General features: G+C 40.7%; 1 protein-coding gene and 1 non-coding gene across 2 annotated transcripts in view; both read right to left on the bottom strand.

Moving 5' to 3' along the window:
- Positions 1-17,133, bottom strand: part of FAM13A (family with sequence similarity 13 member A) — a 302,687-nt gene that overhangs the window by 264,843 nt on the left and 20,711 nt on the right. Inside the window, exon 3 of the mRNA XM_045284117.1 lies at positions 3,266-3,475. Coding sequence (XP_045140052.1) covers positions 3,266-3,475 — 210 coding nt within the window. The remainder of the gene's footprint in view (positions 1-3,265; positions 3,476-17,133) is intronic.
- LOC115873382 lies at positions 14,802-14,936 on the bottom strand. Its single transcript, XR_004048381.1, has one exon. It is a non-coding gene; the product is annotated as a U8 small nucleolar RNA (small nucleolar RNA).

The following is a 17,133-nucleotide window of genomic DNA, read 5'->3' as shown; positions in this document are numbered from 1 at the left end:
CGACCCTCTGCTTTCCCAAGCATGACTTCCTTCTTTAAGGCCCTGTCCCTCCTAACAACATGTCTAAGGCTCGTGAGAACAAGCCTCACGATCTTTCCTTCTAAAGACCATTCTGGATGTCCTCCTTCCAAGACAGGTTTGTTCATGTTTTGGGAAGTCCGTGGTTCACTCAATGTTCTTCACCAACAGCTCAATTAGGGCATCTGTTATTTTGCAGTCTTCTTTACGCACTGCCCAGCTTCCCCACGTATATGAAGCAGGTGAAAAACCATGGATTGGATCAGGTGCTCCCTACATCTCAAAGTGGCATGGACGCTTCTTAACACTTTTTAAGACTTTTTGTGTAGCATATTTGCCCAATGCGATATGAGGGGGCACCCCCCAAAAAAGGAAAAAAAGTTTTCAAAGCTATGTATTTAATTTTTTTTACAAAATGGCCTTATCACTTTCAAAGTACTCTGCATTACACTTAATACATTTGTCAAATCTGCGATTCCGTTCTTGGAAACATTTTTCAAACTTATCTGTTTGGATTGCTGACAGCACTTCCCTCATTTTTTCTTCATTTCTTTCATGCCGTCAAATCTCTGTCCTTTCAAAACCCTCTGCATTTGCACGGAAACAAAAAGAAGTCCAAAGGAGCAAGGTCAGGTGAGTAAGGTGTGTGGGGCAAGAAAGGCATGGGTTTTTTGAGCCCAAAACTGGTGCACTGAGATGGCTGCGAGGTGTACTGTCATGGAGGCAAAACAAGACCCCCGTCTGCCACAAGCCAGGCCTTGCTTCTCGCACATTGTTACACTATCTTTCAGAACCTCTAAACAGAAAGCTTGGTTAAGAGTCTGACTGGTGGAAGGAACTCCAAATGCACTATAAGTAGACATTTTTGTCCATTTGTGAAGTTGATGGTCATCCAAAATGAGGTTTGTCATCAACAGACATTTCACTTTTTTGAAACGAGAAAACCACTCATACACTTTAGTTTTCCCCACAGCTCTGTCCTTGTAAGCTGTGTTTAACATCACAACAGTTTCTGTAACATTCTTTCCAAGCAAGAAACAAAATTTCACAGTGTCACCCTGTTCTCTTAAATTGGCCATCACAAAAAATGAGGTTTGAGCAAAACCGCTTTTATGAAAAAATTCACTGTGACCAGAGAGAACCTTCCCAAGTGATGCCACTGCGTGCACTAACTCGGAAAGTGTTGCTGGATGCTTGCCTAGTGGAAAAAATGCATACTACCAAAACTCTGCCAGTTAGCTTTTTTCAGGGTTGTTTTTTTGGGGGGGTGGGTATCCCCATGTATGTCTTTTTTTTTTTTAACTACTACGTCCATGATCATTGAGTAGGGATCTAAGCAAGATGAAAAAATCCTGAAAACCTTCAATGTTTTCTGTTTTTTCATGATGTTGCATACTGGTCCACTTGTGAGGGGTTTGCTTTCTTTATGTTGGGCTGTACAACTGAAGGCTGTAGTCCTTCGTCTTCATCCACAAGTACTTAAAGGCTTCTTTGCTGTCAGCAAGCAAAGCTGCATTCTCTCCACACCACAGGTTATTAGTGACTCTTCCTTGAATCCTAACACTGTATTATTCATCATACATCCGGTTTCTCAGATTATTTGCTAGGTATATGATTTGATAGGTATGGTGAAAGGATTCAACCCTGATGCATACTTTTCCTAATTTTAAACCATGCCCTATCCCCTTTTCCTGTTTGAACAAATCCCTCTTGATTTGTGTACAAGTCCCATGTGCACACAATCAAGTGCTTTGGAATTCTCATGCTGTGTAATAGTATATATAATTTTTTAATAGGCAACGACCATTTCAAAGTTAAAAAAAAACCCACAGGTAAACATAGATCTGCTACTCTCTGTCTTCAGCCAAGATCCACCTGGCATGAGCAATGATCTCCCTCATGCCACATCTCTTCTGAATCTGGTTTGAATGTCTTAAATTCATTGTCAATGTACTGCTGCAACCATTTTAAAATTATCTTCAGCAAAATTTGTGCTCCCAATAGAATAAACTCAAAAATCAAACTCACTGCTATTAAGTTGTTTCAACTTATAGTAACTCTACAGGACTGAATTTTCCATAACTTTAAATCTTTAGGGGAATAGACAGCCTCATCTTTCTTCCTCAGAGTTTGAACCATTAACCTTGTGTTATCAGCTCAAGGTGTAAGCCATTACACCCCAGGACTCCACTCCCAATAAAGTGCAACATGCCTTTTTAAAAAAACAAAAAAAACCAAAACAACTACTAAATAAAGTGTTCTACCTAATAATAAAGCACAGCGCTTTATTAATAATTTTTCCCTATATTCTATCATGACATTACAAATGATTTGAAGTAGCTAAACAGTCTGAAGATTTTTAAACAGTCTGAAGATTTTTTAAAAATGGGAGAAGGCCTCTGCAATTTTTCCTGTTGTATACCTTTTAGATTGAGGCCCCAACACTGAAAGCAAGTATTGTGTCGGGCTGACCCATTCTAAGAGGAGGTGCCAGATCCCCTATGAGGCCCTGGTAAGGTGCGACTACAAAACTGGTCTGGCCGCCTGGAAGCATCATCCACCTCAAGGACAGTGAAGCAGAAACTTGAAATTTAAAGCACAAAGTTAAGGGTTAGAGAGTGATTATTTTTAAAGGGAGGGTGACTAAAGAGACAGACTGTTTTCTTCCTGTAGTTCTAAGGCAAGTGGGATCATTTAGAAAGTTTTAAATGTGTTCTCTGGAGCATATAGACTGGGGAGTGATTCACATTGACAAAAGTTACCTTGTAAAATGTACCTAATTATGTTAGCCCCTTCCTTGTATAGAAGAAAAAGAAAACACACACTGAGATTTCAGTTTCAAAGGTTGCATAGCAAATATATTTGAACTAATATGAGGGGGTTTCAAAACGTTCAGGGGAAAATGAAATGAAAAGACAATAGAATTTTTCCACAAGCTTTGTGAAGTCCCCTTTGTGTTTTCCTTCATAGAATTTAATATCTTATTCTCCTTCTTTCGCGGTCAGTCCCTAGGATTTCTTTGGCCCCCAAAGTAATACTATGTTCCGATGTAGATGTCCACAATCCTAAGAAGCCCATTTAAGAATGTATTTCTTAATCAGTTTATCATGACTCCAAGGTCAAAGATGAGAGCATGGAATAAACTCCCAAGATTCTGCCTGTGGAAAGTATTCACTTAAGAGCACATCCTAGTTTTTAGGAAAAAACGGGAGTTGTTTTAACGTGTAATAAGAATTTCTCTACAAACCCCGAAAGAGCTGCAGGAGGCGAGGGCGAAATGCTGCGGGGATCACTCTCTCCGGCAGCTCTCTCAGGAAGAGCTTCAGAAGGCTGGCTGCTGAGTAGACATCGCCATCTTCCCCAAGATCCACGTGCAAGCCACGCTCGAACTTCAGACGGAGCTGTCCCACGACTTTCACATTCCCGTTCACCCGAAAGAGGCCTTCCTGGGTGAGCCCTGGAACAGCAAAGTAGACACATGCAGAACAGAAGTTCTCACAACAGATACAAAATGTAAAGAACAACAACAAAAAACCACATCCCACTGTTGGATTCTCTGACTACTGCCGTTATCAGGCATGGAAAGGTTTTCACAGATTGTGAAAAGACATTTTCTTAGAATAATAAGTGTCCGTATCTACTACATGTTAGCTAAAAACGATCATTTTATGATCATCATAAAATGTAACCTCTACACGGAGGCTAGAACATGTATGACGATATTACACAATAATACACACAGCGTCATAGAGGAAGACCTCAATGAGAGGGATTGACACAGTGGCTGCAATAATGGGCTCAGCCAGACAATTGTGAGGATGGGACAGGGTCGAGCAGTGTTTCCATCTGTTACAGACAAGGCTGCTATGAGCAGGAATTGATCTGACCGCACCTACAAAGAAATTTCAGGGTGATAATGTTGAGTATGCTTAAGATTGCTGACCACAAGTTGGTGGTTCAAACCCACCAGCCTCACTGTGGATGAAAGAGGAGGTTATCAGCTTCCAAAAGATTTACAGCCTCAGAAACCCGATATATGGCTTCTATGAGCCAGAAACAACTTGATGGCAATGGATACAATATTAAATGGTATATAACAGAAACATTCTGGATTCTAGTATCAGAGTAGCACTTTTTGAACAATTATTTTTAATATGGAATGGACTTAAGTAACTTGAATTATATGCAACTATCTTTGTAATGGTTTAAGAAAGAGGAAATATCCTTAGTCATTAAACTTAATGTAAAAAATTCTTTGTGAATATAATGTATTGCATAATACAGTTCCTACCTTCAGTCAATTTGTGAGTGACTCTATATTCTTAATTATAGATTTTTTAAAAAGAGACTCCCAAAAGGATTATGCTCCCAGACCCATAAGACCTTAATCTACCACTAACAAAGAGGAACAAAAATATAAATCAAGAGGTAGAGATAGGATAACATAAAGAAAACTAGGCAGTTTAAAACGTAGGGTATTTAGGTTAAAGAACAATGGGTAATGAAATGGAAGAAACTGGATAGGGTCATGAATGTTAAGTTGAGGACACTTTATCACTAGAGCATTAACTGGGAGAAAAACATAATATCATCAGGTTTCAGGAAGATTTAGAAAAGTAAGTGGAGAATAGAGAGGGCAGGAGTTTTCCTTAGAAGACTACACTTTATTATAAGACAGAGATTATGCTGGAAAAGGAAATTAAAAATAAGAGTAATTTAGAGTAATAGAAGTAAAGAAAATGAGGAATAGAAGGTCATCTTAAGGTTTCAAAATAGATGATCTGGCGAGCGGGGGTAGTGAGGGGAAACAGTGTATAAGATAAGGTGGAGTCAGGAGAGGCAGGTAGCTTAGGGTAGATGGTAATGATTTCCAGCTAACGCATTGGGCTTAAGGAGACAACATACCCACAAAAGCAAACATGTCAGACAACAGAACAGCTGAAGGCATCACACAAACACTTTAGTTCATTAAAGGTCAATAAGCTAAGAAAGAATGAGCCAAGGTTTCAACTTGCCACTTAAAAAAAAAAAAAGCTCTATGGTGAATGCTATGAAGACATACACACTGAAGCACATCAGATTTTTTAAATAGGTGAAGTGTTTATTTCTAAAGGTTTTTATTTATTTCTTTTTCTTACCTGCCAAATGCATTAATCGTTTTAAAGAAAAAAGAAAATTAATTCCCTTCTCATTTATAAAATGAAAAAAATATCTTAAGAATCCTTTAACTCAAAAAAATGTACCATTACTTTTATGGAGTTTGTAGTTTGATAAAATATTGGAATTCTTACACAGATGTATTTGGTGGAAATAACATTAAGAATACTAAACTACTAAAAACCCCACTGCCACTGAGTCAATTCAGATTCATAGCAATCCCATAAAAGGCTTAGGAGACTGTAAGTCTTTATGGAAGCAGAGAGCCTCAACTCTCTCCTGTGAATGGCTGGTGCATTTGAAGCACTGGCCTTGTGGTTAGCAGTACGATGCTTACCAAACAGTGCCACGAAGGTCCCTTAAAAAAAAAAGTTGACACGAATTTTAGTTCCCAATTCTGACCAGAATTATTTGTGAAGCTATGATGATATTTAAAGTATTTAATCATCAGTGTGGCCAACGTATCACTCAGTCAGAAGAGACACCTGCCAGTAGGTGTGCTATGCAGTTTCTGACAGGGCCCCAGTTATCTGTACCTCATGATATTCATGTCTTTGTATAGTTCCTCCCCAAAGGAGTGGGACTTAGTGACTTGTTTCTAATTAATAAGGGACAGTCAAAGTGATATGACTTACTTCTGAGTTAAGGCAATAAAAGACTGTTCTGGCTAGCTTGCTCTGTAACAATTACTATGAGTCAGAATCAACTCAATGGCAGTGGGTTATTATCATTATTATCCTCTGGAAATGCCCTGTGATAGTTAGGTTTATTGTGCCAAATGGCCAATTGGAACATGTGGGTAGCATGTGATCAAGTCACAGCTTGATTTGGAAGGGACCGGGATAAATGAAGATAGCTAGCAGGCATCCCATATCTTTCTTGCTCCCTGGTGATCTGACCAGTGTGCTACTGCTTTAGCTATTTCTCTGCTTCAACCTGTGTGCTACACTACCTGTGGACTAAGGCAACCCATGGATCTTGTCACTAGATCTTGAGGCTCCATTGAGACCTGCTTCGCCATGCTGCTGGTGTGTACATCATTTGAGCTTAGGGCTAGTAGATTCTGTCACCATGCATCCCTTAATTCAAGATTGCATCAGGCCCAATTTGCTAAGCTCCTGTGCTACTGACTATTGCTGACCCATCCTGCTCTCTGCTACCTGCAGGCAGACTCTGCCTGTCTTGCCTGAGGGAAGACTCCACTGTCTGCTTCCTTGACCTTGGACCCTGCAACCCATTTGAATTGAAGGTCTTCCAGTATATTAACTGTTCCATGAAAACGAGTTTAACTGAGCCCTCTGTACTGCTAGGTGGACTAATTAGCTGTTATATTCCTGCTTGCCATATATATATATATATATATCTGTACTGCTATATATATAAAATATATATATATATATAAAAAATCATAAGTGTCCTGGTTTTGTTTCTCTAGAGAACCCTGCTGAACACAGGCCCCCATTGCAAGAACACGTGGGCAGTCTTTGGCCAACAATCACTAAGTAACTGAAGGCCCCAGTTAAACAGCCCACAAGGAACTGAATCCTGCTAATAATCATGTGTGTGTGCTTAGGAATGGATCCCTCCCAATCTAGTCCTAAGATGACTGTAGCCTTGGTTGACATCATGATTGCATGATTATAGTCTTGAAAGACACCCTAAGAGAAGATTTACAACTAAGCTGTGTCCTAATTCCTGGCCCACAGAAAATGCAAATCTCAAACAAACACAATATCCACTGCTACTGGGTCTATGGAGACTCACAGTGACCCCAGGTGACAGAGTATAACTGCCTCTGTGGGTTTCCTAAACTTTCAATCTTTATGGAAGTAGAATGCTTCATCTTTCTACTGTGGAGCAGATGGTGGTTTTTGAACTACTGATCTTGCAGTTAGCAGCCCAATGCAAGCATCGTGATGTGGGCTCCTACAGAAATTAATAATAAATAATGTTCTTTAGATTTACTATGTTTTCAGGTAGTTTGTCAAGTGGAAGCATTGTTGCTTCAATGGAACAATTCATATCATTCATACGGAGAGCCAGGCCCAATTCCAGTCCGTGTGTCTCATGAACAGGCACTAGCTTGCATGATGCTATCATACTGGACAGGTTGTAGCAGTTTCCAGACTATGAGGAGCCAGGGGGAAAGGCCTGGTGATTTACTTGCTGGTAGTTTTGAAAAATGGTCACTGATAACCTTATAGATCAAAACATTCCAATTTATAACCAATCACGTGGCCAGCACAGGCCCAGGCAGCATTTCAGCATTTGATGCATGAGGTGCCCATGAGTTGGCGGCTGACCCAACAGAGCGAACAACAACAATCTACTAGGCAGCAGCCAATACCCATGCCTTTATGTACCTGAAGAATAAAATCTATGCCTGGGAAGCTACCGACATTTAGAATTGTGTTTCCTCCACAGAATAAAGTTCATCTTTCACTTCGTAGATCTATACTAGCATCAAAAACCCAAATTTACTGCTATTGAGTCATTTCTGACTCACTGCAACAGCACCTAATAAAAGAAACTCCAATCCTGGGTAAAGGCGCAAATCTTAAAACATTTCCAATTTTGTGTCCTCCTGTATTTATGGAGCCTTAAACCCAACTTTGCTTCCAACTTTTGGCTCAGCAAATGTCCCTTGGATCTAATTCTACATAATATTTTTCTAGTTTTGACCTTAAGATTTCTCTTCTGTTTTTTTCCCCTGAACCTTCCCTCAAATAAAGACATATCCAGCCATTACAAAATAACCCAGTTCTAAGAACTGGTTGTTGTGCTCCTGGCTCCTGCCTCTCTACTTGGGCTATACAAGTAGAGAAAGAAGGTGTAAATACAAGAGGGTTGAAAGTTTGGGTGAAAATTCCACTATCACTTCATTCTATTTTCTGAATTTTTGAAGACCCCCTCATAGAAGTCATGGATGTTTATGTTCCTCAACCATTTCTTTCCTAGACTCTTTCCAAATCTTAAGGAGACTACCACTTGTCTGTCAGTTAGTCATCCTGTGGTGGTTTGCGTGTTGCTGGGATAATGGAATCTCTACCACTGTTGTCTTAAATAACAGCATTATCACCCAAGGTGAACAGGTTTCAGAGGACCCAACAGACTAAGAACAGCCTATGAAGACGGAAGGCTGTTCACTTCTGAGTGATTAACCACTGAAGTTTTATGAATAGCAGCAAATCATTGCCAGAGATAGTGCCAGAAGAACCCCTCAGGTTGGATGGCATTCAAAATACAACTGAGAAAGAGCCACTTCTTCATGTAGAGTTGGCATATAATATGCATGGAAAATGTTTTTCAGATCTTCATTTGCAGATAGGATGCAACTAAAAATAAGCATAAATTGCTGTAATCATGCTGAATGTGGAATGTATTAATGTAGGAAAATTTTAAATCATTTAAAAAGTAACAGAACCCAGAAAGATCAATATGCTAGGCATTTGTGAGCTGAAATGGGATGGTATTAACTATTCTGAAGGAAATGGTTTCTATTTATATATATATATAATATTATAAATTATATGGGTTTTATTCCAGGAATGACAAATTGAAGAGGATAAATATGCCCCATATTGATCGTTAAAAAGAACATTTCAAGATCCATCTTGAAGTATAATTGCGTCTATGAAATATCTATGCATCTACAGGAAAATCCAGTTAATACAACTAGTATTTAAAGGCACACACTAACCACTAAAGCTACTGATGAAGAAATCAGCATTTCTACCTACTTCTTCAGTCTGAAATTGATCAAACATGCAATTAGGATGCATTGATAATCATTGGCAATTAAAATATGAAAGTTGGCAGTTAAGAAGAAGGAACAGTAGTTGGAAAATATGGCCTTGGTGATAGAAATGAAGCTGAAGATCTTATGACAGAATTTTACAAGATAACAAAATCTTCAATGTAAATTTTTTTAAAACAATATAAATGGTGGCGACACACATCACCATTCTTAGACAAAAATACACAGGAATCCAATCAACTACACGTGTGGAAAAGATGATGGAGCAGTTCAATATTGGTAGTCAGAACAAGGCCACAGGACAACTGTAAAAGACATCACCCATTGCTGAATTGGAAGTTCAGGGTGAAGTTGAAGAACATTATAACAAATCAACAAGAACCGCCTGAATTTCTAAACCGTCTCCAGGACAGATTTGATACATTGCACACTAATGACAGCTGGCAACGCAACCTGTGGATGATATCAAGAACAACATAGATAAAGAAAGCAAAGGGTCATTAAAAAGACAGGAACACAAGAAAGGTCAAAGTGGATGTCAGTAGACAATCTGAAACTTGTTCTTAATCATGCAGTAGGTGTATCAGTCTGGGTACTTTAGAGAAACAAATCCACAGAAACTCATGTAAAAGAGAGAGTTTTATATAAAGGTTAACTGGGCATCAAGAAAACATCCCAACCCAGTGTTATCCAAGCCCACAAGTCCAATATTCACCCATTAACCCATATGTCCAATACCAGTCCACAAAGTCCTCCTCCATCTCACAAAGCAGAAGCAATGATGTCGACTGCAGGAGGAAAGCTGAATCAGTGAATGTGTAAACATCTCAGCACTGGCAGGGGTCTCCACACGGCTGCTCCAGCACCCAGGGCTGCATCGGGGTAGGTCCATGTAGCTTCTCCTTGGAGATGTCTTGCAGGAAGTCAGCTTTGCAAGCTGAAGCAGGAACTGCTAAGACAGCTGCACCCTGGTGTGACTATCACAAAGCAAGAGACCCGAGAACTCGAAAGGTGAGGCTCACCACCCATTTATCTCGTCACACTTCAATTAACCCCACATGCGTTTATCGGCCAGGTTGGCACAATAAACAAACTCAGTCAGTAAGGCAAACAGAAGAAGTGCTGAAGTGGAAGAGCTGAAAGGAAATTTCAAAGGGAAGCTTGAAAAGACAGAGTCGAAAAAGAATGTTTGGAAACTGATTGTGGTAGCAAATATACAATTCGGCTGGACATGATTGACCTGTTGAATGGTTTGATATATGTATCAATCCCAATTAATTTTTTAAAAAGGAAAGAGAGAGTAAAATATGAAAAGAAAATGTTCAAAGGTCTGGAGTTAGAAAGCGAGAAAGGACAGCCATACTCAGCATACCTCAAATTGAAAGTACTGAAGAAAAAACTTCAGGCTCAACTTGCAATACTGAAAGATTGCTGTTAGACGCAGTTGGACTGGTCCCTACCATAGCAACCATATGCACAGCAGAACGAATATGGTCCAGTGCTGTGCCCCATTCACAACTGTCATGTGTGAGCCCACCAATGCAGCCACTGTGTGAATCCATCCTGTTAATGGGCTTCCTCTATGCACTGCCCTCCACTTCACCAAGCACGATGGCTTTCGCTAGGGTAACATGTCCAATGTATGTGACACAAAGTCTCACCATCCTTGCCTCCCAGGAACATGTCAGCTGTCAAGAGTTTGTTTGTCCTGTTGGCAGTCCATAGGACTTTCATTATTCTTTGTCAAGAGCATAGTTCTAATGCATTGACTCTTTTAAAGTCTGCCTTACTCAATGTCGTAACTTTCACATGGTGATGAGGCAACTGAAATGAGCACAGCTTGGGCACAGAACACTCAAGTCCTCAAAAGAACCACCTTGCTTTTGGTTTTCAACAGTTTAAAGAGGTCTTCTGCAGCAGCTTAACTAAAAGCAAGGTGTTGTTTGATCTCCTGACAGCTGCTTCCATGAGCATTCGTTGTGGATCCAAGCATGATGAAAATGTTGGCAGCTTCGATCTTTCTTCCATTTATCGTGATGTTACATATTGGTCCCATTCAGAGGATTTTGGCTTCTTTGCACTGAGCTGCAACCCACTCGAGGGCTGCAGTTCCTAATCTTCATCAGCAAGCACTTCAAGTTCTACCCACGTTCAGCAAGCAAGGGTGTAGGATCTGCATATCACAAGTGGTTAATAAACCTTTCTTCAGTCCTGCTCCTTTGATTATTTGTTCAGCATACAGATTTAATAAGTCTGGTGACAGGACAAGGCATTGATGCACACCTTTCCTGATTTTAAACCAGGCACAATTCCCTTTTCCTGTTCACACAACCGCCTCCTGATCTAAATACAAGTTCCTCATACGCACAGAGAAATGTTCAGGAATTCCCATTTTCCTCAAGGTTCTCCACAGTTTGTTATGATACACAGTCAAATGTGTTTACATAGTCAATGAAACACAAGTAAACATCGTTCTGGCATTCTGTGCTTTCAACCAAGATCCATCTGATGTCAACAATAACATCCCCTGTTCCACATTTTCCTCTCAATCCAGCCTGAACCTCTGGCAGCTCCCTGTCAATGTACTGCTGCAACCGCTGGGTGATTTTCAGCAATATGTTACATGCATGTGATATTAATGATTTGTTCTATAATTTGTGCATTCTATTGGGTCACCTTTCTTTTAAATTAGTACAAATCCGCTGTGCATAGGGTCGCTGTAAGTCAGAACTGACGCCAATGCAACAACAACCTTGTAGAGTTGCAATTTAGTCCTAGTCCTGCTAACCTCAATGTCAGAGGTGCGAACACACCAGCCACTCTAGAGAAGAAAGGTCTGGCTGTCTATTCCCATAAAGACTTAAAGTTCCATACTCCCTAAATAGAGATGCTTTGAGTCTGAATGCTTTGACTTGACGGCGGTGGGTTTGGCTTTGGGGGTTATTTCATTTCTTGGCAAAATCTCCTATCTTAGGAATATCTGCAACCCCAAATAAATCTCATTATACTTGTTGGGTGCTGTTGAGTCACCTCTGACCCATAGAAACCTCACACAAGAGAAGAACAGACGGCCCTACACTGCCCGTCCTGCCACTCCTTGCTAGGTGACTGCTGCAGCCATGCTAACAATCCATCTCCTTGAGGCTTTCTGGCTTTTTGCATTGACCTTCTACTTTACCCAGCCGGGTGGCCTTCTCCGGGAGCTTATTTCCTCCAGAGAACATGTCCAAGGTACAGGCGGATCTTCATCTGTGCATCCTCCAACACAGGTTTACTTTATCTGGGAAGTCCACAGTATCCTCAATATACTTTAAACACGGTAATTCAAAGGCACCAATTTTTCTTCAATCTTCTTTATTCACAGCTTAGCTTGCTCGTGCTTATGAGGCATTTGAAAACACCATGGCTGGAGTCAAGTATACCTTCATTCTCAAAATGACATCTTTACTCTTTCACATGTTAAAGAGCTATTTTTGCAACATATTTACCCAATGTGATGGCATTTGATTTCTTGACTGCTACTCCCATGGGGGTTGATTGGGGTTCCAAGTAAATTGAAATATTTGACAACTTCAGTCTTTTCTCCATTTAACATAATGTTGCTTACTGATCTGGTTGTGAAAAAGTTGTTCCTCTCCTATTAAAGTATAATCCATACTGAAGGCTACCATCTTCCTGCATTATGGTAAACATTTCTTTTAGTAGTGTTAATACCAGACCAGTCCTAAGGAGTTGGATACTAAAGATGTCTCAAAAGAACAGCTCTTCAAGGCTCTACTCTGCTCCATCACCCCTAGTGCTGTAACAGGGATGGGGTGAGCTGCAATCCACAAGGTCGGCATTTCAAAACCATCAGTGGCTCCATGGGAAAAAGCATGGGACATTCTACTTCCTTAACAAGTCCCTGAAACTCACAGGGGCTGTTCGACTGTCCTATAGGGTTGCTATGAGCTGGCATGGACTCGATGGCAGCGAGTTTGGTTTTCCTCCCCTGAGTATATTCCCTCTACCCCATAGGTACTGCAACTCACTGCAGCATTTCTCAGAGACTCAGGGAAATTTAAGGAAATGTCTCATGTCATGGTGGGTGCTATTCAGTCCCATATCCAAAGGTCAGTCAGGGCCCAGAGAAGCAAAAATGTCCACAAGTCACAGCAGGTCTTCTTGTTCTGCCAAAGGTGTTGGGAAACAGAGCCCTAGCTTTTCAGCTGACGTGATTGTGTTAGAACCGTGCTACCAGTATATTCCAGCGGTCCCTCAAATAACTGAAACATGGTATCTTAAGATATATCCTCTACTGAGGTCGTCTTAAAGATGCCTCCGAGGAGACAAAGGGTATGTTTTGGTTCACACACTCTATTAGAAGTCTTTATCCCACCCGAATACTGTCCATTACTTTAGTTGTTGTTGTTAGGTTCTGACCCACAGTAACCTACGCATATGCTTGAGCCCGTTGGTACAGCCACCATGTCAATCCACCTCCTTGTGGGCCTTCCTCACTTTCACTGCCCCGCCACTGGATCAAGCACAGTACCTTTTCTCAGGAACGGTTCTGCCTCGATAACTCATCTACAATGTGTGAGACACAGCCTCACTCTCCTTAGCTCTAGAGCACCATGGCCATACTTGCTCCAAGACAGATTGGTTTGTAACTTTTACCAGTCCATGGCACTCTCCGCATTCTTCACCCGTATGCCAGTGCAGCAGTAAAGACCAAACCCCAAACCCACTGCCAGCCAGTCGATTCCGACTGGTCACGATCCTGTAATACAGGGTCGAATTGCCCCTGTGGGTTTCCAAGAGTATAACTATCTACAGGAGTGGAATGCCTCATCTTTCTCCCATGGAGCAGCTAGTGGTTTCGAACTGCAGTTAGCAGCCCAATGAATAATTACTACCACCACAGAATGCCCTCCAAAATGGGATTAAAACCACATGCAAGAGTCTAGCTTTATAATGGATCATCAAATGAATTATGGCTAGAAGGCTCATATTAAACGACTGTAATTCATGCATATGACAGCTGGTTAGTGAATCTTCCTCCAAGTGTTTCCCTTTATAGTCCAGTTTTGGGAGTATTTAGTCAGCATATACCAAAAAACAAAGCAAAATCACTGCCATCTTGTCAATGTTGACTCAGAGCAACCCTGTAGGCCAGGGTAGAACTGCTTGTGTAGTTTCCGAGACTGTAACTCTTCATGGGAGTAGAAAGCATCATCTTCGCCCCATGGAGCTGGTTGGTGACTTCAAACTGCTGACCATGTAGTTGGCAGCCCAATGCATAACCACTATGCCACCAGGGCTCCTCCTACTCAGCATATCCTGAGAAAAAGTATAGTGAACGGATACAACCCTGGCATACACCTTTCCTAATTTTAAACAACAAAGTTCCCTCTTGTTCTGTTCGAACAACTGCCTCTTGGTCTATGTATACAGTCTACATAAGCACAATTAGGTGCTATGGAATTCCAATTCTTCCCAATATAACGCAGAATTTGCTGTGATACACACAATCCAATGACTTTGCATGGTCAATAAAACACCTGTGGACATCTTCCAGGTACTCTGCTATTAATCAAGAGCCATCTAACATAAACATGATACCCACATGCCACTGTCTCTTCTCAATCTGGCTTGAATTGCTGCAAGTTCCCTGTCTATATAAACTCCTGAAACTGTTTAGTGATTTTCAACCATGGGATGTAGGCCCCACACTTCGATTTGACACACTGTGAGTAAAAGAAGCCCATACAGTTTGAAAAATCCCATTATGCGCTTATAATATGCTTACATCTACTATCTCTAGGAGGCTCACTTATCAAAGTCTACCATTTCAAGGGTCTCATTCTGTTCTAAATTGGTTTTTTCAATCAGATAGACGCAAACAGGATGTTGCAAGTCCTGCTCACACAGAGACGCTAATCACGTATCACGTGAGCTCCAATCATCATTTTACCTCTGTTCTCCAAAAGGAGGAATAGGTAAGGATTAACCTTACTAACGATCTATTCTAAGTTTCAAGAAATGGATATTTTTCACAGAAAAAGTCAAGCAGTGAGATAGATATGCTCAGAGATACTATTCCCTCACTCTCGACAATACAGATAGGTTATTTACCGTAAAACAGTAACTTAGAGTGAGTGGCCTCACATGAGAGAAAATTCATATACGTGAAATAATACCTGCCTTTGACAGCTACTTTTTTTTAATGTACTACTGAAATAGCCCTGGTGACATAGTGGGTATACAGGGGGCTGTGAGCCACAAGGCCCGAAGTTGGAGGCCACCAGACTCTTGGAGGCCTTCTACCCCCTTAAAGGGACCATCCCAGAACTCCACAGGGGCTCGTCTACTCTGTCCCATAGGCTCACTATGAGTCAGCAGCGACTTGACCACAGTGACTACTGAAATCTCTATTTCTGAAGCGTTGGAACACAACATTTGAGACGAAATAGTGCAATCCTGCCAAAATGTTTGTCCAGAGTAGTGTGACTATCAATGGGTGTCTTCTGACACCTAGTGGGAGTGGAGGGATCCTACAGTATTTAAAAGCGCATCCCCAATAGGACCTCCTTAGACAGAATGATACATGTATATATAATACCCATAAGCTTTTCCTTGGAGAATTCAATGACTCTGCATTTTGTTTTGTCTTGTTTATTCCCTGTTTTTATTCCTAAGGAAGAAATCAAGTTAGTTTAAAGACTTTGACATACATAGTGATTTAAACCGTTTCGTCTCTAAAATTCTTTTGCAATAATAGTTTACCCTCACGTCAAGTTGTGAAATGCCTGAAGTCACACGCAGATGCACAGTAAACGTGAACAAAGTTTCACCCTCTTATTACGTGACCAGTCTTCCCTCTATCCCTTTACAAGTGTATGCTTCATAAATACTGATTTTAAAAAAATTACAACAGCTCCCTATTTACGGCTGTGATCTTTCAGAAGCAGATCACCATGTCTGTCTCCTGAAGTGCCTCTGGGCGGGTTCCAACCATCAATCTTTCTGCTAGGATCAGAGGGCTTAATCCTTCCTACCCCCCAAGGAAGCCTGTTTAAATATAGATGCCCTCCCTAGCCCATTCAAGATACTGGTTCAGTAGATATGGGGGTACCACCAACACATCCCTACTCTGAAAAGATTTCAAAAGTGATTCTCGTCTTCATATTTAGGTAAGCATCACTAGTTCAGGCTATTAAAAATTCAGTGTGCATTCTTTGAATACACCCTGCTTTAAAAATATGTTAAAGAAGTGTAGAAAAAGACAAATCCCTGATTCAAAACATACTGAAATGCTCAAAGATTGTTGGTGTGAATGTTAACTGACGCACTCCTATAGAAAGCAGGCGGCGGACATGGCCAAGATGACAAATGCTCAGACCTTTGCCCCCACACGTGCACTTCTCGAGAGTTAGTCTACTAACTGGCGATACAAACTAGAAATGATGCTTTAAAGGATGCTCACTGAATGAGTCTTCATAAGCAGAAAAAGAATGGAAGCAGCCTGATGCCTCTCATATGTGATGCTCAATTCAATAATTCATTCTTCCATATACAGAAAATATGTGCAGGAGGAGGAGAATGTAAAAATAAGTAAAACTCTATATGTTATGAAATGATCTTCAAAAGAATACTGTTACATGATTCTTTTAAAAGATTCAGAACAGAGTATGTGGAAATGTTATATTTGCACAAGACTTAGAGTATTGAAAAACAAGGATGTTACTTTGAGGACTAAGGTGTCTCTGACCCAAGCCATGGTATTTTCAACTGCCTCATACGCATGTCAGAGATGGACATTGAAGAAGGAAGACAGAAGAACTGATGCATTTGAATTATGGTGCTGGAGAAGAATTTTGAAAGTACCAGGGACTGCTAAAAGGACAAGCCAATCTGTCTTGAAAAAAGTATGGTCAGAGTGCTCTTTAGAGTCAAGGATGGGAAGACTTTGTCTTACATGCTTTAGACATATTGTCAGGAGAGACTGGTCCCTGGAGAAGAACATCATCTTTGGTGAAGTAGAATGGCAGAGGAAAAGAGGAAGCCCCCCAAATAGATGGATTGACACCACAGCTCTAACAGCGGGCTCAGGCCTAGGAACAATTGTGGAATAGTACAGGGCCAGGAACTGTTCTGTTCTGTTGTTTGTAAGGTTGCTATGAGTTGAAACCAACTTGATGTCATCTGTGCTGGTTACA

This window comes from Echinops telfairi, unplaced genomic scaffold (genome assembly GCF_000313985.2).
Source record: "Echinops telfairi isolate 266 unplaced genomic scaffold, ASM31398v2 ScPeMD7_7468;HRSCAF=8506_0, whole genome shotgun sequence".
Taxonomy (NCBI): Eukaryota; Metazoa; Chordata; class Mammalia; order Afrosoricida; family Tenrecidae; genus Echinops; species Echinops telfairi.
This window is presented reverse-complemented; position numbering and strand designations above follow the sequence as displayed.